A 25,036-nucleotide genomic window follows, 5' to 3' on the forward strand; every position below is an offset into this window, starting at 1 on the left:
CTTGGTGACCCTGAGGATGATAACTTTATATTTTGCATCGTAGTAAAAAAAATCACAAGACACATTCACTCTACTACTTACAAATCAGCAAATATAACATAGTTCTAAAAAAATATTAAAAATGACAGACTGTAGTAAGTGAAATCTGAGGACAGCTGAGGATTGTTTGTCTACACTATTAATTTATGACCTTGTCCGCGTCCACATGCTTCTGTATGCAGTGTTACACATCTGTCTGTGTGTGAGTCAGGCTATTTGTGTGCCTCAGTGTGTCTTTATGGATGCAGTGTGTGTTGAACAGTGATCCGTCTATGTGACCACTGAGATCCAAACCCATCCAGAGGGAAAAGACCTGGGAAAGTAGGCCAGCAACGTGTGTGTGTGTGTGTGTGTGTGTGTGTGTGTGTGTGTGTGTGTGTGTGTGTGTGTGTGTGTGTGTGTGTGTGCGCATCTGCATGTGTGTGTGTCTGTGTGTGTGTGTGTGTATGTGTGTGTGCGCATCTGCATGTGTGTGTGTCTGTGTGTGTGTATGCGAAGGAACTAGAGCTGAAATAACCGGTATCCCCTAAAGTCCGAACTGCCTTCATCAATAAAACAGAACAGAGAGAGAAGGAGAAACCAACAGAGAAACAGAGAAAATCAGACGGAGGCTGACGAGCCAGCAGGGAGCCTGACATCAGAACAAAAACACACCTCTCTTGTTTTATTGATGGTAGACAAACAGCAAAAGAAAAACTTGAGGACACTAACTTTAGGTGTGACAGTCTGAATTAGACTGAATGTGTATAAGAACTAACTACTGTCATATGAGCTGTATCGATGTAGTCTGACAGGAGTATGATCTTTCTAACAGAAGGTTTACTGGGTAAATCCTTTTACTGGCTGGATGCCACGGTTTCCAATTTAGCTGCTTCATGGATAATGGTAAATTACATTATATTCACATCAGATGAACTAGTGGAAACTGGGCAGATAAAGAGCAGATATAACGGCTGACATTTCACTTTTACAGCCACATTATTTCTTAACAAGTTATGAAAAAGTTTCCAAGAAAAAACTCGTTTGTTGGATTGTAGTTACTATGGAAATTATTAGTCACCTTTGTTGTGCAATGACTTCATTAGAGAATTTCTAGAAAAAAATTCTTGAAAGAACTGCTCTGTTTAAACCCCAAAAAATAGATGTTCAGTCATTTAATATTTGGTACCATTCCACAGATATTCTTAATTGCATGCTTATTTGTAAACACATTAACTATCACATTAAACCAACACGCTGTCCTCTGACTAGAAGTCTCAAGGATATGATAGCTTAGTATTTGCATTTAGCAGAACCAAATAGCCACTCTGAGATTTACTACAAAATCACATGGCTCTTCGCTGGAAACTTCCTAAGATTTCTTAAAAAATTAACTCGAGTTACTTAGGTGTTATTAACCCCACAGTAAAGTTGATCTTTTAATTATGAAAGAGTACACTTACATTAGTGGACTCACAAAGAGCAAGCTCCAAGTAGTCAGTGCTTATTTAAGGAAAATGTAAGCTACAGTAAAAAATAAATTAACTCCGTGCATCCCACAGGATTTTGCAGATGGCCGGCTCCACTGATAGATGCATGTACGGTTTTTAAGGCCACGGCTTTGTAAATGTAACTCTGTATCAATTACAGGCTCTCTGAACTACAGGCACGTTAATTCCTGTGTGGGAACCTTTGAAATCTGACGATTCGAGTGAAAGGGCGCACATTAATTACTGCAGTGAGTAACAGAAACACAGACTGCAATTATCACAGTGTGTGTACAAAAATATAAAAGTTAACTACTTTTAACTCTGCACTGAATACTGATGCAGTACTGTTCTGGCATGTGAAAAATTCAAAACATTCAGGGCTGCATTTATATCAGCAGTCCACAGATACATGCAGCAATGGACATGTGCCATTGGTAAGCCCATATATGATATTAATATACTGCAGAGTTGAGGACGAGGGAAGAAAAAGAAGATGTAAAAATTAAACAGAACACTCTAAATGATTTTACAGGCAGCAGGTTACACTGATGGATTGTGTGTAGAGCTATTAAGGCTACAGCTCTAAATGTGTCTCTGAATCAATTACCTCTTCTGAGTATTATGTAAACCTCACAGGAGTTACTCCAGTGAGGGAACATAGTTTAATTACATTAAGTACGTTTTACAAGGGCTGTTTTAAACAATAAGGTTCAGTTCGATTTTGCACAGCCAGCAGCCTATTGTTCCAACAGTGCTGCAGTTTAATTTTGTACTAAATGCCCATATAGTATTACTGCTTCTGTGCACTTTATTTCAGAGGTGAAAAACGCTGTGTGATTGTGCTGTCTAAGACAAAACTGTGAAATTCAAGTAAAGCCCCATCCAAACAAGATTAACACAGGGCGGAAGCAGCAAATAAAACATTCAGTACATGTCTCCAGAGGTCATTTTTGTGTCTGTAATTGACGTGGACATCCTGCAGGACCGATGCTTATCTTGTTGTTAAAACATAAAAACAACTTTCATACTTCATTTTCACCCAGGGTCAGCTTTAAAGCTGAGCTGATATGATGCAATTAGAGGAAAAGCATCTCTTCTCGCCCAGAAAATTGAAGAGATCCACTATAAAATGCAAGTAGTTAAAAGCAGCTGGATTAATTTGGTAGGAGTAAACAGATATTCACACATGTGCTCCTGAATGCATGTAAATGTCATACAATATAATCCAAGATACAGCAATACAAAGTCCTCTGTGCTTCGATGTTTCATTTTGGATGAGAAAAAAACCTTTAACTGGAAAAACACACTCAATTATATCCAGTTCCAAAGAACCTTCAAGCTATCTGAAACCATAATATCCAGTTTCAAGAAGCCTGTGTCCTGAAGTATTTTAAAATGCTTCGAAATTGATATCTGCCCTAGAATCAGCGCAGCAGGTTTTGGTTTTCAGTGGACAGCGAGGCATGAAGTCTTCATACGCCTCAAACCCCAGACCCAATCAATGCGGCATGTTTTCCTATAAATACATTGATCCTTATAAAGCATAGCAGCAGCAGGGTACAACTGACTGAACATTATTTCTGCTGGGATATTGAACCATTTTCCTTTTATTGTGTCCCTGGTAGCAAATAAATCCTGATCTGTGAAAATAGCAGATGTATAAATAAGAATGCCTAACTTTAGCAGAGATAAGGCTCCATCTCATTATCATATACTCTATAGAAATCTCTGCCTGTCCAGGTGAATCATTCCGCAGTGAAACATACAATCACAACGTGAAGCTGTCGAGCCATACAGTGTTTAAAATAGACCATAATGGTGTGAATGTAAAATGAGGCAGGAGGGAGGAACACAGGCGAGGACGCGCACACACACACACACACACACACACACACACACACACACACACACACACACACACACACACACACACACACACACACACACACACACACACACACACACACACACACACACACACACACCTTTCACGCAAAGTACAGTCATCCAGACAGATGTCACACTGTTTCAGTGGCATTTCCTCTGAGGAAAGGTTAGCCTATCTTGTGCACGCAACACACATGCAAACAATGTAAACACCACACACATGCTGGCTGAACATGGATGGAAAAACGGCAACAGCCCAGAGCACTAGACATCCTGAACCTGTCATGCACCAACAACTCAACCAATCAGCTGCCAGTTTGAGGCTGCCTTTCTAATATTTGCTTGCTGATTGGTCATTTGTGGCCAGTAACCAGGTACAGTAAGTTCTCATCTGACAGTGATTTATCGTGTAGGTTGTTTGGAGGGTACTGCAATAATCTATGTCACCTTGAAATGGTCCCGGTCTGATTTTGATAAGACCTGGCAGAACGCTGATCAGTAAGATTCAGGACGTTAACTGATTAACGTATAGGGCAGGGGTCGGCAACCCGCGGCTCCGGAGCCGCATGCGGCTCTTTCGTCCCTCTGTTGCGGCTCCCTGAAGCTTTGGAAAATAAATAATCAGCAAGCTATTTAATTAAAATTTCTTTTATTTTAGATTGTTAATTTTTAAAACTTAATTGTAAATTTGAAGATTATGGTGATCTTGTTACATCAAAATAAAACGTCTGAATTTTTGTCTGTCAAAATATGCGTTCCAGCCTGTGATGTAATGAGTGTTTTGTGTAGAAGAACTCCATAACCCAGCATGCCACGGGGGCAGAACCAGGAAGTGGCCGGACATCGAGTCATGTGTAGATCGGCTGGATGTAAGAGACACGCAAGTATATATTAAGTATTGTTGTGGTCATAATAAAAGTTAAAAGACCAGCAAGCACGCCTCGCTCAGTGTCTACTCTTTGATATGTCAGGTTAATACGACGTTACTCGCGAGAACACGGCTCGACGTCACGTCCAGCATCCAGGCAGCAGATCAGAGAGTCAGAGGAATGTCGTCTTGGAAAATAGGGCAGCAACTTACCAGAGAAAAGTTATTAGCTTAAAATAAACAGATACATAGATTTTACAAGTTAAATAGACATTCATTCGCAAATTATTGATTTCCAGCTAACATTACGTAACATATGAGGTCCAGGAGCAAAAATGACATTAACCAAGTAAGATAAATATTAGTGGTAGGACACAATTAAAACAATGAATCTATCTAATTAGAGGCTTTGTAATTAATTAATCACGACTGATTAACAAGGGCATAGAGGTAAAAAAGCCATATATGCAGTGTTGTCTTCATTTTAAATGCCAAAAGGATTTTGCGGCTCCCGGTGTTTTCTTTTCTGTGGGAAACGGGTTGAAATGGCTCTTTGAGTGTTAAAGGTTGCCGACCCCTGGTATAGGGGGTCTCATGATAATTACCTGATAAATGCAAATGTCCTTATTAAATCTGAATTCATACAGTCTTGTTTTTTCAAACATCCATCCAGGGGTTTCCATTTTATTTTCACTGAGCTTTTTGCGGATTTAAAATGATGGTGTAAATTTGACCTAGTCCAATATAGTGGTTATATTAAACATGTGCAAGGACATTTTTAGACTTCGAAGCCAACATGCAAGTGCCAAAAACTGCAGTCTCTTGAATGTCCACTTGAGTCTCATTCCAAAAGCCAGTCAATTCCAAACATATTAAAATGTTCAACTTTACAGCAGAAATACACGTTTACAGTCTGGTACAAAAAGGGTCTTAATCTCTATAGATGATTTTTCCATTCATGGCTGCTATATGGGGGATTTGCACATAAGTCACCTATTAAGGTTGTATTGAGACTTAAACATAGGCATAATTGAGGATATGGACACTCTGAATGACATATTAGTGGTGTCACAGCACACTTCTCAGCATCACTCCCATACCACCTTTTTGCTTGTGTTTGGACTAGTCAGGAGTGAGTAGAGTCAGGTTCTGCCAAGAGAGTGATAGCTGGAGCCATCACACTGAGCTTCAAACCACTGTTCAGAAAACCCTCATGGATGCTCCATCCAACTTTACATACAGTCTATGGTGCTAACATGCTCAATTAAAATGGTGAAAAAGTTAAACATTATACCTGCTAAACATCGGTAATCTACCAGTGGCAATTTACAAGTGTACACTTATCAGTGGCAACATCAAATCACTAAAAGGTAAAGTGAATAACATTGATCATCAGTTTAATGTTGTTCTAAAAAAAGTTTGGATTTTGACATTCATGTGGATGTTACTTTGGCACATAAGACCCTCCTAAACATTACTGCAGAGCATGCACATCTCCTGTCAACGACAACAGCACTTCCAATGCCGGTGAGATTCCCCCAGCAGGACAACATGCACAGCCACACTGCAGAAATAGCTTGAGGAGAACGACAAAGAGCATCGATTTGGCCTCCAAAGCCCCCAGGTCTAAATCTATGTGAGTGTCTGAAGTATACACCAGAACCATCCCACAATACAAAGGACCCAAAAGATCTGCTGCCAACTTCCCAGAAAAGATTTACATCACCTCAATTAATTAGATAATTGTGAGAATATAATTTGTAATCAACAAAAAAAGAGCGGCTCTAACAGGGACCTACACAAACTTAGTAAGATGGTTTTAATGTTGGCTCTGTACAGCCTCACAGAGTCACTAACATGGCTCTGAACTATGTCTTGTTGGTGTCTGTTTTGGTCAGAACTTTATGTCTTTCTGTGAAACTTCTCAATAAAATGTACTCTGAAGTGTTTTGGCTCAAAAAGAAACTTCCAAGAGGGAGGTAGACATTCTCTCACAGCCAATATCAAATTTATTTCTACAGTAGAATTTCATTTAAACAGAGTTTGAAGCACTCTTTGGAACAATAACACAGTTAGTGTACAAACTGGCAGTAGATAAAATTCTTTATCTGATTTAATTAAATGAACAATGGCCAAGCCATTTGTCTTCATTTTTAGCCAAAACCAAATAAAAACAGTGGGCACACATTTATTATATGCTAACTATAATCATGCCTGTGGCTAAATATTTTATAATTTAACAAGCATGATGGAAAGCAGCTGCAATGTCAAGTTTTTTTCATAATTAACTATTAGACCTATAGTTTTCAAAAGGGATCATTTATTTTAATGAGGTGATTTGAGGCAGAAACACAGTGGGTCCTCTGGCATCCCACTGAAACAAGCTGTAAGAAATAAAATGACTTGAAATAAAAAAACAAAATAATACATTTAGGGGCTGCACAGTGGCCTGGTGGTTAGCACTTTCCCCTTGGAGCTAGAAGAGTCCTGGGATCTTTCTGCATGAAGTTTGCATGTTCTCCCTGTGCATGCGTGGGTTTTCTCAAGGTTCTCCGGCTTCCTCCCACAGTCCAAAAACATGTTGAGGTTAATTGGTGATTCTAAATTGTCCGTAAATGTGAATGTGAGTGTGACTGTTTGTCTGTATATGTAGCCCTGTGATGGACTAGAGACCTGTCCAGGGTGTCCCCTGCCTTCACTCTAAGTCAGATGGGATAGACTCCAGCCCCCAATGACCCTCATGAGGATTAAGTGGCGTACAGATAATGGATGGACGGATACATTTAGGAAAAGAATAAGTGAATCAGTGAGCCAGTTACTCAGTAAGATCACCAGAAAACCATTTCAACTAATAAATGTTGATTTGTTTAACACTTGTTGGTCACAGCTCCCAGATGTTTAAACCTTTGACCTCCAGCTCACTTTACAGACTCTGACCTCGGCTCTGCTCTCTGTCTGAATCAATGTATGTAAGAATCAAAGAGTGTGTTTTGTTGAAGATGACTTGATCCCTGCTGCTGCTGCTTTTTCCTCCAGGCCACTTGCACATGGCTCAGGTCAGATGTTCCTTTCATGAACAATAACCTTATCAACAGGAGTTTTCTCAGTTTTCATGCCTTTGTTTTTTAGGTTAAACTTTTTTTTTTTTTAATCTTTGTGTTGCTTTTCATGTCTTACAAAATAAATCTAATGGGGGATCTATGGAGGTTTTGCCATGATCAAGTTCAAAACTCATTGTTGATGTTATACCAAGTTTGTTTTACTAATCTGTAGCAGACATTTGCCGTTTACTGCAGAGAAATTAGGCAATACAAAGAAAGATGTAACATGTAAAACCAAAACCTCCACATCCTATTAATGTCTGTTTGCAAAGGAAAATATATGTATTTTTTAACCCGCTAGATAACCTCAAAATATCACATTTAATAAGGTTAATGGAAAAAATCCTATAAAACTACCCTAACTTCATAAAATTTTTGCTTGGGGGGATTTTTGACCTTAATTATGAGTTGTTTCCATTTGAAACATGGTCAATACCAACTGCTATTAAAGAATCATTAGAATTGCCTGATTTCTTTCCTTTTTTCGTATGCGCTTCCTCTTTTTAATTTTTAATTTAGATTTTTCAGCAGTTGCAAAATAAAAGATCTTTTGTCTGGCTTTTTCTACTCTGTTTACTACATTCATGCATAACATAGCATAAACTGCCACTTTCAGAGGACGTTACTTGTTTGTTTGTTTGTTTGTTACTCAGTCTATTTGCTCAAAAGCAGTTTATGGAAAGAAGCCTAAGTTGCATTTTCTTTTTTAAAATTATTGAAACCTTTAACTTTTTTTTGACAATTATATGGAGCCATTGCTATTATTACTGAGAGCTTAATGTGTTTCACACAGTAAGAAATTATGAGAAATGGTGCTTTGATATAATGAATAGAATAATTCAACTGGATGCTCTGCAAACAATGGTCTTTTTGCTGGTTTGACTGTTGTTGCCTTCTCTCATTACAAAAAACACTTTAACATTACTGAAATGACCTAAATACTGTTTCATCATTTCCTAACTGGTGTTGCTTTTGTTATCTCCCACATGTGTGTTCCACCTAACCGACGTTCCAAGAGCTCCAGTGTGATTTAAAGGGACACAGCTGCCCAGCATGAAGTCAATACTTCAAATACTGTGATTTTTATGGAGAAAAGACATCGAAAGTGTCGTTAGCTTAGGACAGGAACTGCTTGTGGACTCTGCAGACGGAACAAAGGGATGGATGTGGTGATGGACTGAACAGCCAGGACAGGCACGAACGGCACAAGGACAAAAGGACACAAACACACGTGACAGGCGATGCGTGTGATTGTGTCTGTGTGCGAGACAGTATTAGCCAGACAATATATTCGTGATTTCAGATGTGATAACCTCCTTTTGGGCATCTAACACACACAAAAACAGGAGACAGCTGAGATAAGACCTTCTAATAGTTGTGTCACACTGAAGGACGCTGGACAATCGGTCACCTCTGTCTGTCCTGTGTGTGTGCTGTGTGGTACCTGACGTAAAGTGTGCGTTTCTGTGTGGAGCGGAGCGACGTGGAGCTGGAGCTGACACTGCTGGTCATCATCTGTTCCCTCAGGTCATGGATCTTTGCCTCAAAACGACTGTACTCTGCAAAGACACACAAAAACACAAAGAGGGCAAACGTTTGTTAGACCCAGCAGATTTTGAATCATGAATCTTCCCCTTCTGGTGTTAAATATTAAGATAGTTATACAGAATATGGATTAAGCTGTTTTTACAACCAACCTGTTACTCCACATTACCAGAGTAGAGCATGAACAAACACAGCCTGAAGGATGGTGGAGGGTTTATTCGCAGTGATAACCACGTTTCTTATAAATGCCTCTTACTGCAACAAGTATTTTGAGAAGTGATAAAAATTGCAAGAAGTTTATTTTCCATGTCCAGGAGCAGAAAGGATTCTCTCAGCGCTGGATGATACTGTTCAGCTATAAACACTCATACAACACATACTCACACATGCACACACAAACCCGTGGACAGGCAGACATATTGAGATGTCAACAGATCCTCTACAGCCATAATCTAATAGTCTGTTTGATCTGAATAACAACTCCTGTTACATCAGACCAACACACACGTTTACACAACCCAGCACACACATTAACAGTCAGCTTTAGACTTTAATCCTCTAAAATCAGTGTTTACTGTTCATGCAAGATGCTAATTATTCATAAGGACTGACTTTAATTGTCTCATTAAGTTAAATACATCCTGTAGTGATGACAGAGATAGCAAACCCTGTGAATGTCTGTTGGACTGGGTTAGAATTTCATTGCGTAGCTATGCAGGAGAATTATGTCCAAGTTCTTAATCATATCTATTAAGCCTGATTGGTTCACTGTTTCTCTAAAGCCTTGACTACAGTCCCTTGTGGATGTGCATACAGACAGCTGGGCACACCACGGACGTGTAGTTCTTGCAATTAGAGTGTTTTTCTAGTCTGCTGCAGTCTGCTCAGAGAACTTCGTTCCATATACGTGCATCTACATATTCAATGCATACACACTACTGACCCTGCAGTGTAGTCACAGCATGAACACAAACACTGGGCTGCTGCTAGATGTCTGTCTATGGTCCATACCATAGACTGTATATATAGTGGACGTAGCATCTGGCTCCAGAATTGAAGCCAACCCGGAAGTGTCAAAAACTTGCAATATCACGCCGTCTGCTAGGGTTGGCTCCAAAAAGCTTTTTCTCCATAGACCCCAATTCATTTTTGGAAAAAATTAAATGTGATAGACTGATTTTCTACAGCTCAGGATTTTTTCCCGTTAGTTTTCATGGTCAAAATGAGAGATCGGGTGGCCGATCTTAAAATAAATCAATACTGAATTTTAAATAAATCGTTAAAGTTGGCGGAGCCAGGGGGTGTGGCTATACTTGATAGACAGCAACAGAAGCCTCTGCGGTAAAATGTGGGCGGGATAAGAGAGTCCTCAGGCAATCCTGCCCCTAGTTGCTCTCCGGTCCAGCCTGTTTGATGACGCTTTTTACGTCACTGGCTCCAAAAAAATCCAAAATGGCGACCAGGAAGTAGCAAAATCCGGGCTTCATTTTCTCGGCGTTGAAACCAACGGGTGACGTCACGGTTAGTTTACGCCTGGTCCATACAGACTTTGGGAGAGAACTAAATTTACATCATGTGGACTGTTCATCGACCTGACACCAGACCTGTACGAACCTCTGAGCAAATGTGAGATATTAAAGTGAGTTTCTTTTTTGGACACACTGTCATGATACTCTAAACTCATGAATGTTCAGTGCTGTTATAGAGAACATCTAGACATGTTAGACAGATCTGACTTCAGCTGTTTATATGTGCTGATGAAGGTGGAAAACAGGTGATTCTGCACTGAATACAAAAGTCTCATTATACATGCACAGTGATTTGGCACAGTGACACTGATGTAGCCGAGCAGTGGTGTGACACGGCATCATGGATGTTATTAAGCTTTTATTTGCTCTGTGGCTGAATTGCTACAGACGAAGCACGCAATGATGGAATTTTACCTAAAAATACATTAACATATCTGGAAAACAAAAAAAATTTCCCACAAAATCAGTGAGTTCTTTGCATTCACATTTTATCCACATTCTCACTGCAACTGTAATGCAATTACACTGCATGTGGTTTTCCATCTTCAACCTGTGCACACCCACAAATACGCCAATGAATTTTCAAACAGCACTTTTAGTTTAATTGCCAGGAACAACTGTATACTCATCTTCCTTGAATGACAAGCAGTAAATTGAGAGAGAGCAACCAGTTGGCCAATCAATGCAAAGTGCAATGATTTGCTCATACACTCAGCAGAGCTGCCCTGTACTTTAGTATCCTCCTGCTACATCCAGCAAAGACACTTTAGTTTCTGACCCATTTTCAGTGGCCATAAAAATGTCATTGTACCTCTTTAATTATAAATGTACATTATTTATGGAAATGCACAAAAAGGAAAAACAAATTACATTATGTTTCAGCTGATGTGAATAAAATCTTGTGGTTTTTACAATGAGAGTCTTCCTTTAGCAGGAAATTAAGACTTTTAACCACCAACCTGCTGTCTGTATATGACAGTAAACTGCACTTTGTTGATCTAGAGTGGCTGAACAAACAGCAGAAATGTGTAATATATCCTTACTGAGTGTCCTCTACTCTGCTTAACACCACACAGCTCCCAGAAAACTCTGAACTAACACATGGATGACAACGCCGCTGGCAATAAACCTTAAAAAGCCCCTCTGAAGGATGTCCCTGTGTGTGTGTTTGTGTGTGTGTGCATACACCATTACTGTGGACTACAGAATCTAATTAACCCTGAGTAATTCAATCATACTCGAGGTACACACGGTCATGCACTCACACTCACACGCACACTCTCTCTCTCTCACCACACACACAAATCTGGAACCTGCAGTGTCTCCTGACTTCCCTCTCTTTCCTTTGCTTGCCTCTTTAACGAGTTCTCTTCCCCTTCACTACACCCAGATCCCAACTGATTTCACACAAAGCATTCATTAATTTGACAAACTGACACAAATCAACCGAACTATGCAAAAAGAGCTCAAATACACACACTTCCAAAATCACTGAAATATTCACGGGCGCATGATCCATAATCTGTTTATCCCACAGCTACAAATTTAATACAAAACACTGACATTGAGGAATGGAAACTGATTGACTTTTTGTTTGTTGACTAGGAGATTCACCTCTAAGTGTTTCGTATCTTACTTGTTTTGAAATTCAGGACTTAATATTTTATGCATGAACCAGGTTTAAATAATCTCAAGATCATTGGATCGCACATACTGAGAAGCACAATTCAAGTGACCTTGTCCTGCTGAAACACATTTACGTATTTTTCATTTAATTTCAAGCATTTTCATTGCTGATCCCAGTCTGAAATTTTCAGTTTTAGACTGACATCATCTCTAATCCATCCCAAATTGATGGATTAACACTTGCATGTTTGTCTTTTCAACTTGACACCACGGCACACATCAAAATCCCCAGATATAACTTTAAAATCATCAGCAGCTAACTGTCCCTGTCAACACATTCTGGCTCAATGCAACATTGTGGGATTAAGCTTCAGAGAGAGAGAGAAAGACAAACACAGAGGGAGGGGGAAAGAAGACAGAATGAAGAGGGACAGACAGGAGAAAAAGGAGGAGGAGGACGAGAGGAAGCCGATTAATGACTGTGATTTAGCTTAGATGTATTGCAGCAAAATCACATTTGCTACAGTGAAGAAAAAAGAAAAAAGGCAGTTTATCAATCAGTGACAGCTAAAACAATGAAAACAAAGACAGGGCTACAGTAGAGCTACAGATAGACGTTGCTCTTTGTGATCTATGAACAAAGACTGAATTGCTGCTAAGGTGTTAGTGCTACTGAGTCCTGAAGTCAAAGACAAAGCCTGTGCTGCCAAAGATGCAGCTCTGATCATCTTCTGTTTAAGAGCAATGCTGAGAGCTTATGCAGAGAAGCCAGAGCCGAACATCTTTAAACCGAATCCAGCGATAGAGCAAAAGTACCACAGCAAGAAAAGAAATCAACAAACAGCACAAAAAGTGAGATTATTTCAAAGTAAATCAGCTCTGTTTCTACATCACTGATCATTTCTTGCCCTGAGAGTCACTGGACCAAAGACAGGAGCCAACGTATCAGTGCTGCATCAGTGGTAATTAGAGGGATAAGAGAGTGTTAGAGCACCACAGACATATCTGATCAGGTTGATTCAATCTTCTATTAGCTTTACCATCATTTCTCAAAACACTCAAAGCCAACGATGCTAAACAGAGATGCCAGGATATTACCGGAGGCAAGATGTTAACAAGTAAATCAGTTCAAGTCTGTTTCTCCCAACTCCCTCTCAGCTGTACTCACACGCTGTTGGCAGACAGGCAGCCTCAACGTCCACGATGTGATGCCGGCAACAGAGGCTTTCAGTTCAGTGTGTGTGCGTGTGAGAGTGGGGTTTGAAGCTTACAGTCCAGAGACGTGAATGAGAGGAAAGGCAAAAGAGTGAGAGAGAGAGATGTTGGAGAAGATCTAACACCAGGTCCACGTTGAATTTAGCATGTGAGAGCCAAAGCAGAAGGATGTGAATGTGTGTGAAAAAAGTGTGTGTCGGCATGTGTGTGGCACAGAGGAAAAATATGTGTGTGTGTGTGTGTATGTAAAATCAGTCCAATGCTGCTCAGCTGCCACAGAAACAACAGATGCTAACTCTCTCTCTCTCTACTACACTCGTCTCTTTCTCTATGTCTCGTTCGCTGGTGCGTTCGTTTTGCTCCTCCCCCCTTTGACAGCAGCTTGCTGTAGGGCGGAGGGAGACACACACACAAACAGACACATACACTGCTTCCTCAGGTCACTCATGCAGGAAGCTGAGTCGATGCCAGGCACTCCTGCCCTACTTTGGCCCGGGGAATTGGTTGACACGCCACACACACACACACACACACACACACACACACACACACACACACACACACACACACACACACACACACACACACACACACACACACACACACACTCAGTAAAGCTTGACCAAGCATTTTGAATATTGATTTTTCGGAGGCTTAAGTAACGGCTCAATTCATAGGTCTTAAATGGTTTTTCCATTCGTTTCACATAGAAGCAGCAAAAAAGAGACACTAGCATTTGTCTTCATAAGTGCACCGAATTAAACTCTTTCTGCTCTGCATGATTTATGTTTGTCTGTGTCTCCATCTGTCTCTCTTCCCCTTCATCTCCAGTCGAGACTCGTTTTCCTCCGTTCTTCTCTGTCTGCATATCTTATTGTATGGTACGGTTGTGTGGTTTGTCTGTGAAGAAATCCTCTGCATGTGAAAAAAAATATGGCTTGAAACTATTTTTTATCATGTAAAAGTGAGCCAGTTATGCTGCAAGCTTCCACAATTCTACCACACAGGCAGACATGGAACTCCACATGAGTAAAAACACACATCGAAATCGCCACATATGAGGCTTCACGTGATCAGAATCTAACTGTCTCTGTCAGCACACATCACCTCAGTGCAGCATTATCAGATTAGGAGGAAGAGACACAGAATGGAAAGAGAGAGAGAGAGAGAGGAGGAGGAGGGAGAAAACAAGATATAATACAGAAAGAGAGATGGAAAATGGAAAAGTGAGGAGGAGGAGGAGAGGACAGTGGGAGAAAGAGGAGGGGGAGGAGTGATGACAGAGACTAATGGCTGTGGGGTTCACGTTCCCTCCTTCCTTCATTTACCTCCACACTCCTCTCCTCTGCTCTCCCCAGAGAAGCATTGTTCCTCCATTCAGCAGCTGGCGGAGACCTTTTCTGCATTGTGCAGCTTCAGTGTTATCCAGCAGAAAACCTCTGGAGATGGTCAGTTCACATCTTTAGGCTTGTGTGCATTGCACCAATCTCTCCCTTTCAGATCACCTTTTCTTCTGTTCTCCTGTTTCCTGAGTACACAAATCCTGCTACTAAACGAGACAAGTAAATATATGAACATAAGGTTGAATACGGTGTCTTGGGACTACCTGGAACAATAGGTCCTGATATAATAAAGTTGAATACCCATATTCTGTATCCTATTCCTTCCTGCAGGAGGGAGCATGGACACATCGATATTGCCTTATTATTTAGACTTTTGACACTGATATAAAGTAGATTTAATGGTACCCTGTGGAGTTTTTTTTTTACCAGTACGCACTCTATGGAGCAGTGCATTAAATCAGTGAACTCTTGTTTGTAATGTGCAGGTGATACTCATCCCTGCAGCCGTTTCAGTCTCATCCTAACAAGCTATACAGACATGGTCATGACTACTCAATGAGGTTCCAAAGAATAAGCTACTGCAATAAACAAACAATATAGTAACATGTTAGATGTTATGTTAAAACATTCTTACTAGACTACATATATACTATAACACCACCCTGGTATTTGCCCCTGCTGCCCTAAATTAACAGTATTGTTGATTACCAAAATATGTTTTTGTTGTAGTAAACGTTGATCCATCAGTATGTGCAAGCTCTTTAATCAAAACGATATCTTCAGTGCTTAAATATTATTGATGTTATCCACAAATTTTCAAATTTACTGCTTTATAAAAAAAACTGAAAAAATAGCAAAGCACATTATTATTTTTGATTGAGATGTCAAATTACAGCCATTTGCTTGCATTTCAGAAAAGAAAATTTTGCCTTAGTAGTTGTATGTTATTCTTGATTAATATCTGACTTCTTACAAATTGCAGTGCTGGCTATAGTGCTGAGTACAAAACATGAATTCACTTTGAAATTCCTTCCTTTAGTTCAAAATGGTGAAGCATAGGGAACTCACTGAGGAAAGCTGTGTCTGAATTAAAGCACTTCATGATGCTGGATAGTCTTTGAGACTAACAGGACAAGACATAAGGTGTTCTCACAGTGTGATCAAGTATGTCTTTGTCTTAGTAAAATCAGTGGTCAACATCTTGGTTCATCGTGGAATCCCTTCTGGACTGAACCTGATTGGTCGTGGGTTCATAGACCAAGAAGACAATGACCTCAAACATACTTCAAGCTGTGCAGAGACTACTGGACCAAGAAAAAGGAGTTTGGAGGACTGGAACTGATGGACTGGCAAAGTCCAGACTGGAATCCTATTGAACAGAGCTGGGATTTATTGAATTCAAAATTAGATCGTACAAAAGTTTCATCCAAAGCAAGTCTCTGGGAACAGCTAGAAACCATTTGGAACTCAATAACAAAAGAGACTGTGGAAAAGTACATAAAAACAATGTCAGCAAGAATACAAGCTGCTATCAGGACCGAAAGAGGTCATACAAAATACTAAGATTTCTGGGTAATATACATGAATAAGGGCTATTTAATTGTTCCAGTTTGTTGTTTACCTAATAAATACTGATGCAGTTTTTATTTTGAAACAAGTTTTTTACAGATTTCTAAAATATTTGTGTTTTCTTGTTTTTGTGACAGGTGTTCTAATACATCTGTTAAGCATCGTGTGTCCTGATCATCCCCTGACTGCAGCCAGATGTGTGACACTAATTTATAGGCTCATCTTCTCTAATAGGAAATAAAAATGGGAATTCATAGGCATTAAACAGTCTACTATGTTTTGTATTCCTGACTATGAACCTCATCATATTTTAGGAAGAGCTGCGTTGAAGGTTGCTGACAGGGCACATGACAAAGTCTGAGTCAGTCGCCTTCAAAATGACTGACAGAATGTCACTACCCTCTTAAAGCTTAAACGAGGAAGCAAATCCAAGGACACACACAATGCAGCACTAGCTTTGTTTTCAAGAAAACTCCAGTGGACAATTTATGAGCTTTTCTTTAATTTTTCATTTTCCCTGGTTGAGTCCTTTTAATTTGGCTTCTGCAAAGGTCTAATTTTTCCAAGGAGATAAAGAAAGGCCCGTTATCTACATATTAAGGTCAATATGAGGGCTATACTTGGTTTTTGGGTGTGTATTTGACTACATGATTACAAGAGACCAGATATATTAACAGGTGTGTGCTTTTAAAAACAAATGTTAAGAGAGTGCATTAGGAGAGTGTTTTCTAAATATATTCACAAATGTCCTTCTTGAGTTTGCAAACATAAACCTCTTGTGGTTGATCAGCTGAATTTACAACAACACAGAGAAAATCCCATCCTTCTCCTCCTAAGTCAGTTTTATAAGTGTACATTAGTCGATATAAGGCTCTGGCTCTAAAAATAGCAGTGCTGGAAGGAGCTCATCTATAATTGAAGCTATACAGTACAGTAATCTATATTGGTATCGATTAAGGGATTAGATTGCAGGAGAGATAAAGGGAGAGAAAAAGAAGAGAGCAAATGAAACAATTTCAAACAAGAATGTCTACAATCAAATTAAGTTTAAAAGCCAGAACAAACAAAAAAAGAACTGGTTTATCTTTACCAGCTCAGTGTCACAGTGACAAGGCAACACTCAAATCAGTCACCTTTCCATTACAAGTGACACCTCCAATCCCCCAAATCACACTTTGCGGGCGGTGAGTCAGACCATTACCACAGACACCAGAAGCCCTGGGGAGGAGAGGAGGAGCTGACAGGTGGGGAGAAACGAAGAGGAAAGACACTGAGCGGAGGAGAAAGAACGGAGTAATAAAGTGACGCAAGGAAAGAAAGGAAAGCACTCTACTGTACGTATTCAGCAGATGATATTCCAGCAACTTTGTGTGTGAAAGCACAGCAATAGAACTGCTGTTAATCTTCTCCATAACAACTTGTACACGGCGCACACACGCACACACACACACACACACACAGACACACACACACAGACACACACACACACACACACACACACACACACACACACACACACACACACACACACACACACACAAAGTGTAATAAGCCAGCTAACAGAAGTGAAGATAATCCTCTCTGCATCACCTCAGTATTACTGCTGACAGACACCGCCTCTGTGAGTGTGTGTGTGTGTGCGCGCGTGTGTGTTTATGTGTGGGATAGTGTGTGCTTGTGACAGTTGTGTGTAATCCCAGTGACTAATACCGCTGTCAACCTGCAGGCTTTACAGCCCCACATCAGGAAACTTAACAGCACGGGAGAATATCAAGCTTAAAGGTCAGTACTGCAACATTTTGGTTCTTTAATGAACATCCTGAAATTTTTCTGATCAGCACAAATAACAGCTGTACCGGATACATGAGAGGACACAAAAGAAGCAGCAAACCAACAGCTACATACAACTGCAGTGGCTTTTATTTTGTATTCTTAGTATATATATATATATATATATATATATATATATATATATATTTACACACATTTGGGATGAGTGATTGGCTAATTTATGCAAGGATTTATGTTATGCATGAAAGCTTTGATTTAGAATGAGAAAATTAAACTACTTTTGATTAAAAAAAACCCAAAACAATCTTCTTTTTCAGATTATGATTTGTTGTGACTGTAAAGCCACTGGCCTGTTATGACGGCGAGGACCCGCGGTTTATTGGTGGCCAACTTTCCGAAGATATTGTAGCATAACTGATATTTCAATGTATGATTTTTACTAATTTTATATCTGTCAGGGCACTCTCTGCTGATGTCTCAAAAGACTCCCTCTGGTGAAAATCAAGCATTTTTTTCACCTTCTTAACAAGTCCATATAGTGGAGCAAAACAATCAAAACCATTCCTGAGCATTTCCATCTTGACAATGCAGTGCACTGATAACCGTCTCATAACACAGATTCAGACTTCCAGGGTTTCATACATAACAAAACTAAAGAACCAGTCCTGTCTGATTGCAGGGCGAAAGTTTCTGTGTCAATATTCTTCTTTAACAGTAAGCAGGGAGGAGCATGAGGAGAGAGATGATGAATTCATAGATCTGCACATTCTAGAGGAAGCAACATTGAGGAGTTACATTTAAGACATTTTAGAGCTAAATGCAATAATTTACATGGAAAACAAAATTCCAACATATGAAACTTTGAGAGACAGAGGTGAGTTTTTATGGGTTTAATCAATGACCAGAGAGGGTGTTTAAAGTAACCGAATCCAGAAGAAACTGGAGAAACCAAAGTCATTTTCAGATTGCTGTAGTAATTCAAGGTATGTCAGTTTTTAAGGGGCACATCAAGGGCTGTCCACAGCTATATAGATGTGCATGGCCTTTTGCTGCTGAATGGATGCACCAATAATGAAGTTCAGTGCCAATAATGATGATTACTGTTAGTAATTTTACAAATGCAAAATGCTAATTAACACCAGACCTACTATCCTTATTGGCACTGCGTATATGTGTATCAAAGACATGAGACAAAAAACATAAGATTGCCTTCGTATATTTACGGGTTATTTAAAGATTGCCTGAACCTTTTGAAATTTACACTTCTAAAACTGGAAGCATCTAACCATAAATCATCAACCAGCCCTCTGGCATCATCAATCAAATGTGAAAAGACACCCTCCTACACAGGTACTGCTGGTCCAGAGGGGCTTGTCTACCCAATGACAGCAGTGTGGCGATGAGGGGTTTCCAGTGCTATCCAACCATCTAACATACGGTTCATACAGAATAATAAATCCAGCTGTATAAAGATGTGAACTCAATGCACCTCTGTGATTTCATCTATGCTACTGACATGAGTTGTCTGCGGTCAAGTGACCTTGAGGGCAATGGAGGCTTCAGGTTTTGACAAGGAAGAAGAATGTGCGGAAAAAGAGAATATCTCCGGTTCCACTGTATCCTAAATCAAACACTGGTTCAGGACTGCAATGCTGAAATGTCCTCTCATGTGTTTTATTCCTGCTCTTTGGGCACCTTGTTTGAGAAGTGCTACTGGAAGGAAACATCTAGGGGATAAGTTATAAACTGTGACCTCAAAGCTATCCTGAAATCCACTATAAACATTAAGCGCATAATAACATGAATAAAAAACATCAACATAGCCAGCACACAGCATAATAGCTCTGAAGATTTACAGTGTCAGCTGTAAGATTAAGCAAACAATACCAAAGATAAGCTTGTCTGATGATTACATTGTTAAATACATAAATAAATAAATCTTCAGTGCTCGTTATTTGCTTCTAATGCCCCATAATGCACTTAAAGTAAAGTCTACTCTCTCCAAAATAACATTCAACAAAAAATGTGACAGGTTAGTGTACTTAGGACATCAACAGGCCAACAGCCTCACCTGTTTATTGGACATGTGAGTTTACTTAAAATAGCCACAAAGGTGTTGAATGACGCCTGCAGTAGCAATGCAGCATGAAGAGTTTCCACAATCACACTCCATCTGCTGTACTTCAAATAAACACTGATCTACAGTATATGTGCTGCATCAGCTTAAGTCAACCATGTCTCTCTCTCTCTCTCTCTCTCTCTCTCTCTCTCTCTCTCTCTCTCTCTCTCTCTCTCTCTCTCTCTCTCTCTCTCTCTCTCTCTCTCTCTCTCTCTCTCTCTCTCTCTCACACACACACACACACTCACACACACACTGAGCAGTTCAGTTCTGTGCCATGCTGTGCTGTGCTTGGCTACAGTGGCCACCATATTTAATATAAATAACAGGAGGAGACCTGCCCACACAGACACTTTTCCTCTCCTGGTGGAGGTCGTTATGAGTTCCTCTCTCATTGGCAGGAAGTGTGTGTGTGAAACAGAGGGAACACTGCTGGTCACCGCATGCTGTCGCCACGGGAATGGGACAAACATGGACCTCAGAAGGACACTCACTCACTCTCAGTGCTGACCAAAGGCCAGCATGGACAGACGGTTTGATATAGGGGTTCATTCAGCAGTCAGGACTTGGACTGCTGAAGAGTCACGACACAGGCACACAACTAACTGGTCATTTTTGGAAAAGCTAGGACATGAAAACTAAGTCACAGAGCAGTCCCCTTATGAGGGCACCTGGATTATTATGATTCCTAATGAGTGGAAACATCCCAGCATGACACCAAACAATGCCAAGGCAGAGCTGCACTGACCTAAAACAGAGATCTTTGAACCATTTTGCTCTTTGGTCAGCTGTCAGCAGAGAATCACCAAAGATGTTGAGTATATTCAAAAAAACAGGCCTAAAAAGTGTGTTTGAAGATGAAAGATGTTTTAGATTCTGTAGTTTCCTGTTGAACTGTAGTGCGTTATACTGACATGTGTCCACTATTTCTGTATTTTTGTTGGTTTTAGTACTTCAATATACTGAACACATGTGTCAGTAGCAGGAAAAAATGGATAAAGAGGCTCAAATAGATTAGGTTTGACCGTGTTGTTTTGACGTGTTTTGTAGATTTTGAATCACTTGTGATTGCTTTATATTGACGCAAACTGCAGAGGCCGACATCTGTGAGAGAGCAAGCTGCAAGGATAAATGAGTTTGTAACACTTCAACGGTTTTCCTGTGCGGCCCTCTGAGATCTTAGGGTGCTGTCCATGGTGCTGATCCTGCTTAACAATCCAGAGCAGATGCAGATCACCCTGATGAAATGCGCTGCTGATCTCGTGGGTATTTTCACAAAGGAAGTGTTGGGGTGCAATTAATTTCAAGATTAGCATTAGATATCAGCATCATTATGTTCACTTGTGTTCAGTCTGCATCCCCTCTGGGCTCTTTTTAATTGTGGGCCAAGAGACAGCAGTTTACAGAAGAGGGTGTGTAGCTTTGAGCTTAAAATGCAACTTTATCAAATCAGTTTTCAGTTATTCTCTTCAGCATGGACCCACTGACTTGAAGGCCTCAGTACCATCTTTGCTCTTCATCTATGATTTACTTGGAATCAAATCAAAGTGTGCCACCATATTAATGACTTAAAATTAATCTTCTAGTACAACAACCAGACATTTACTCAGCGATCAGTGGCAAACATTACTGTGAGCCATTTTCAATATGATCACACGTATTTGCTACAAAAGAAATTTTGATTTTAACTCATAATTAAAATATTGTCACCAGTTTCTGCAACACATGACAGTATTTCAAGGTAAAAAGCTGTCAGATGTTTAGTTTTCATGGGAAAATCCACTTTGCACTATGATCAACAACAACCTATGTCACTAATAAGGTGCAATTTTTGAATCATTATTAGAAAAGCAAAGCTGTAATCTCTATTTTTTTGTCAAAATATCAAAGGACCTACAGTATTTGAGCATTTGAGATGGATTTATAGGGTCACAGTCTACTATCTTCTTTTTCAGCATCAATTTATCATCTGCACCTGAAAGGAAACTTCATTTAGGATCTCCCTTTAATCACATTTTCTCTCCCTAAATCAGAATTCAGAGTCCATTTATCATGCTTGCACGACCTTTTAGAATTCATAATCCATACATCATGGTTTGCAGCATGATGTATGGATTATATCCCCGTGCTATTTCCATGAGCTTCCAAGACATTTATTGGAGCTGCTGGGGAACTTCATTATGCTGTGATGGTGCCCTCCACATCCTAATGTCTTTTACCCTCTTATATGAGCAAGGCCAATATCAATTTGGCCTGCATAATATTTGATGGGACATATGGGCTGTGCTTTCATTTAAAGGCTAACGTGCATAATTTCGTGGTGGTGTTCTTGAATATTCTAACCATATTACTCTGTGTTTTTGTGGACAGTTTGATTGTCATTTAGTGGGACTCCCTACTGCAGCCTTGATATCTTTGCAAGAGAATAATACAAAATGTTCCCAACAGTTTATACTAAGCTATGTTTCAGTGTCTCAGATGTGACACTGTGTTTGCCCCCTCTTCTTCTCTCACCCGATACGACTAAATAAGATCTGAATATTGGAGGGTCTACTGCCCTCTTTTTACATCATCCTGCTGGTTTGAATTCAATCTTGCAACATACTTCTCCTTTGGTGGACTGTAAAGAATCTTTATGTACATTACATGCTGGGTATCTGCCACCTAGAACTGAAATTAAATCATGAATGAAACATAAACAATATTTAGGGCTGTAACATCTACTTATTTGAAACTTCGTGTCTCCTTAAACTCTTAAGGACCTGTGATCCTTGGTTTTGCCTATGACATATTTGTGGACAGGCTCTCTGAATAATACATGACGATACCAGAAGGAGTCTCACACGGACACATCCCACAGACAGCCTCTTCCAGTAGACACACTTCTGAAGTGAATCAGGGATCAGGAGACCAGCATCAACATATTGTGCATGAGTGTGTGTGTGTGTGTGTGTGTGTGTGTGTGTGTGTGTGTGTGTGTGTGTGTGTGTGTGCTCTATGCTCAAGTCCCCCCATGACAGCGTCCAATTAGCTGAGCCAATCAGCTTTTATAACCTGGTTTCCTAGGTTACGGTTCTCTCAGTCACCTCTACTAGACAAACATCCAGTTGCTTGGTGGGAATCTCGGCGTATGTCTGTACGTAAGTCTGACTTTGTGAGGGCAAATTTGAGTGTTTTGACCCTCTAAAGTCTCACACAGAGTTCAGATTTAGTTTAAGAGGTAGGTCTGTTTGGTGTGAGGGCTGGATGAGGTATCAGGGTAATCATGTTAGTCGAGATGTCATCTGCTAAACCCCGCCTTCCTACTGGGCTGTAAAGACATCACATCAGCCCAAATTTGAGATTCTCTCCATTTGCTCACTGTTTGCTTTAGAATTGTTTTTAAGATTTTACTGAGCAGTTTTAAAGCCCGTCTGGGTCTGGCCCTAAGCCACATAGCAGAAACGGTGACATTATGTGAGCCAGCTTGCAGCCTTCAGGTGGGGCCCTTCTAGCTGTTCCAAAGCTGAGGCTTAGCTCTAAAGGTGACCATGATTCTGCCATCAGGACCCCTTTGATTTGGACAGACCAGCTTAAGGAGATAAAGCTCCCACAGTCTGTGATTTCCTCTTCAAACCAATTGTTTGTAGACATGCTTTTATATGATTTTGCCTCTTTATTGCTCATCACTGTTGTTGTTCCTTGTTACGGGTTTTAATGCTTTTAATATTCTTTTCATCTGTTCCCTTCTTTTTTTAAAACTTTATTTTTGTCTTCTTGGATGCTGCTTGTTTTCAAAGTGGTGTATAAAGGAAATTATTAATATTGTTATTTTGTTGTTTTTGCTTTAGGGCCAAGCACAGCATTATGTGATTCTTTACAAGCACAGATGTACAAAAGTATGCATGTATGGGTGTACAGTATGTGTGTTTATGTTGACCGAATCACAAATGATCAAAATAACTGTCTTTCCTTTAATTAATATTATGAAAATTTCCTCACACTAGAAATACTTCTATCCTATGGTATGCTCGCAGATCATCACTGCATCTCATGTAAATGGCATTGTTATTGGTTTCTAGCTTCTCTGTACATTCTGCCTGCACATTTTGTTTACAACCTTTTAATTTTTTTCATGAGTGTAACTGCAGAGGGCAGCAATATGCAAATATTGTGTCCACAGTACACTGCCTGGTATTACCAAAGACAAAGACAAAGCACAGATAGACCCACACCATCATCATGTATTACAAAAACCTGTTCATTTTCTTTTGTATTGTGCAATAGCTTGCCCACTTGATCGAAATCTGATATGGCATTTTCAAATGTTCTTCTATGACAGTGAATGTGCAGTACTCACCCTCAGGTCTGTACTGTGCTACTATGGTAACGGTCTGTCCTGCGTTCTTCAGAGCTGCGGCTGCCTGCTCATGTGTTGCACTGGACAGGTCCACCCCGTTCACCTACACACACAGCACATAAAATTATAACCCAGGGCCGATCAACGGCAATAAATGTACAGTGAGATGAGCATGTCGTTAAAAACACTGCAGTGGGTCAATCACTAACACATGTAGCAGCTGTGTACTTTGTGAAGGCCTGTTCTACGCAGGCACTCATTTAATGTCAGTACTTGCATACATGAATACATAATACAGTAACTCTGCAGGGACTGACAGCATCTCCACAGTCTAAGAATAAAATCCAGCTTGAGACCTGTCTGAAGAAAATCAAAACCATATTTCATTTCGGTGGAACATGAAACATGGCTTCAACACACACACACGACCTGTGAGCCATTAGTGACTGTTGGCTGAGTAGTAATATGCAAAGACAACAATACCAGGTAAGTGGAATTTTACTTCCTTTTCAGATTGCTGGTGACAATGCAAATGAAAGCAAAGATGCATCTGGATGAGTTCACTGTGTCCAGCTTTAGCAGAAATTTTACATGTG

General features: G+C 40.0%; 1 protein-coding gene across 8 annotated transcripts in view; it reads right to left on the reverse strand.

Annotated features, from left to right (window-relative positions):
• Nucleotides 1-25,036, reverse strand: part of dlg1a (discs large MAGUK scaffold protein 1a) — a 136,806-nt gene that overhangs the window by 17,266 nt on the left and 94,504 nt on the right. For 7 of the 8 annotated variants that reach the window (XM_051946965.1, XM_051946971.1, XM_022198857.2 and 4 more), the window contains 2 exons: nt 24,441-24,543; nt 8,809-8,923 (listed from right to left, as the gene is read on the reverse strand). In XM_051946965.1, the coding sequence (XP_051802925.1) occupies nt 8,809-8,923; nt 24,441-24,543 (218 nt within the window). Of the gene's footprint in view, nt 1-8,808; nt 8,924-13,232; nt 13,611-24,440; nt 24,544-25,036 lie in introns of those variants that run through there. The other variant, XM_051946970.1, reaches the window with a different exon arrangement.

This window comes from Acanthochromis polyacanthus, chromosome 4 (assembly GCF_021347895.1).
Source record: "Acanthochromis polyacanthus isolate Apoly-LR-REF ecotype Palm Island chromosome 4, KAUST_Apoly_ChrSc, whole genome shotgun sequence".
NCBI lineage: Eukaryota > Metazoa > Chordata > Actinopteri > Pomacentridae > Acanthochromis > Acanthochromis polyacanthus.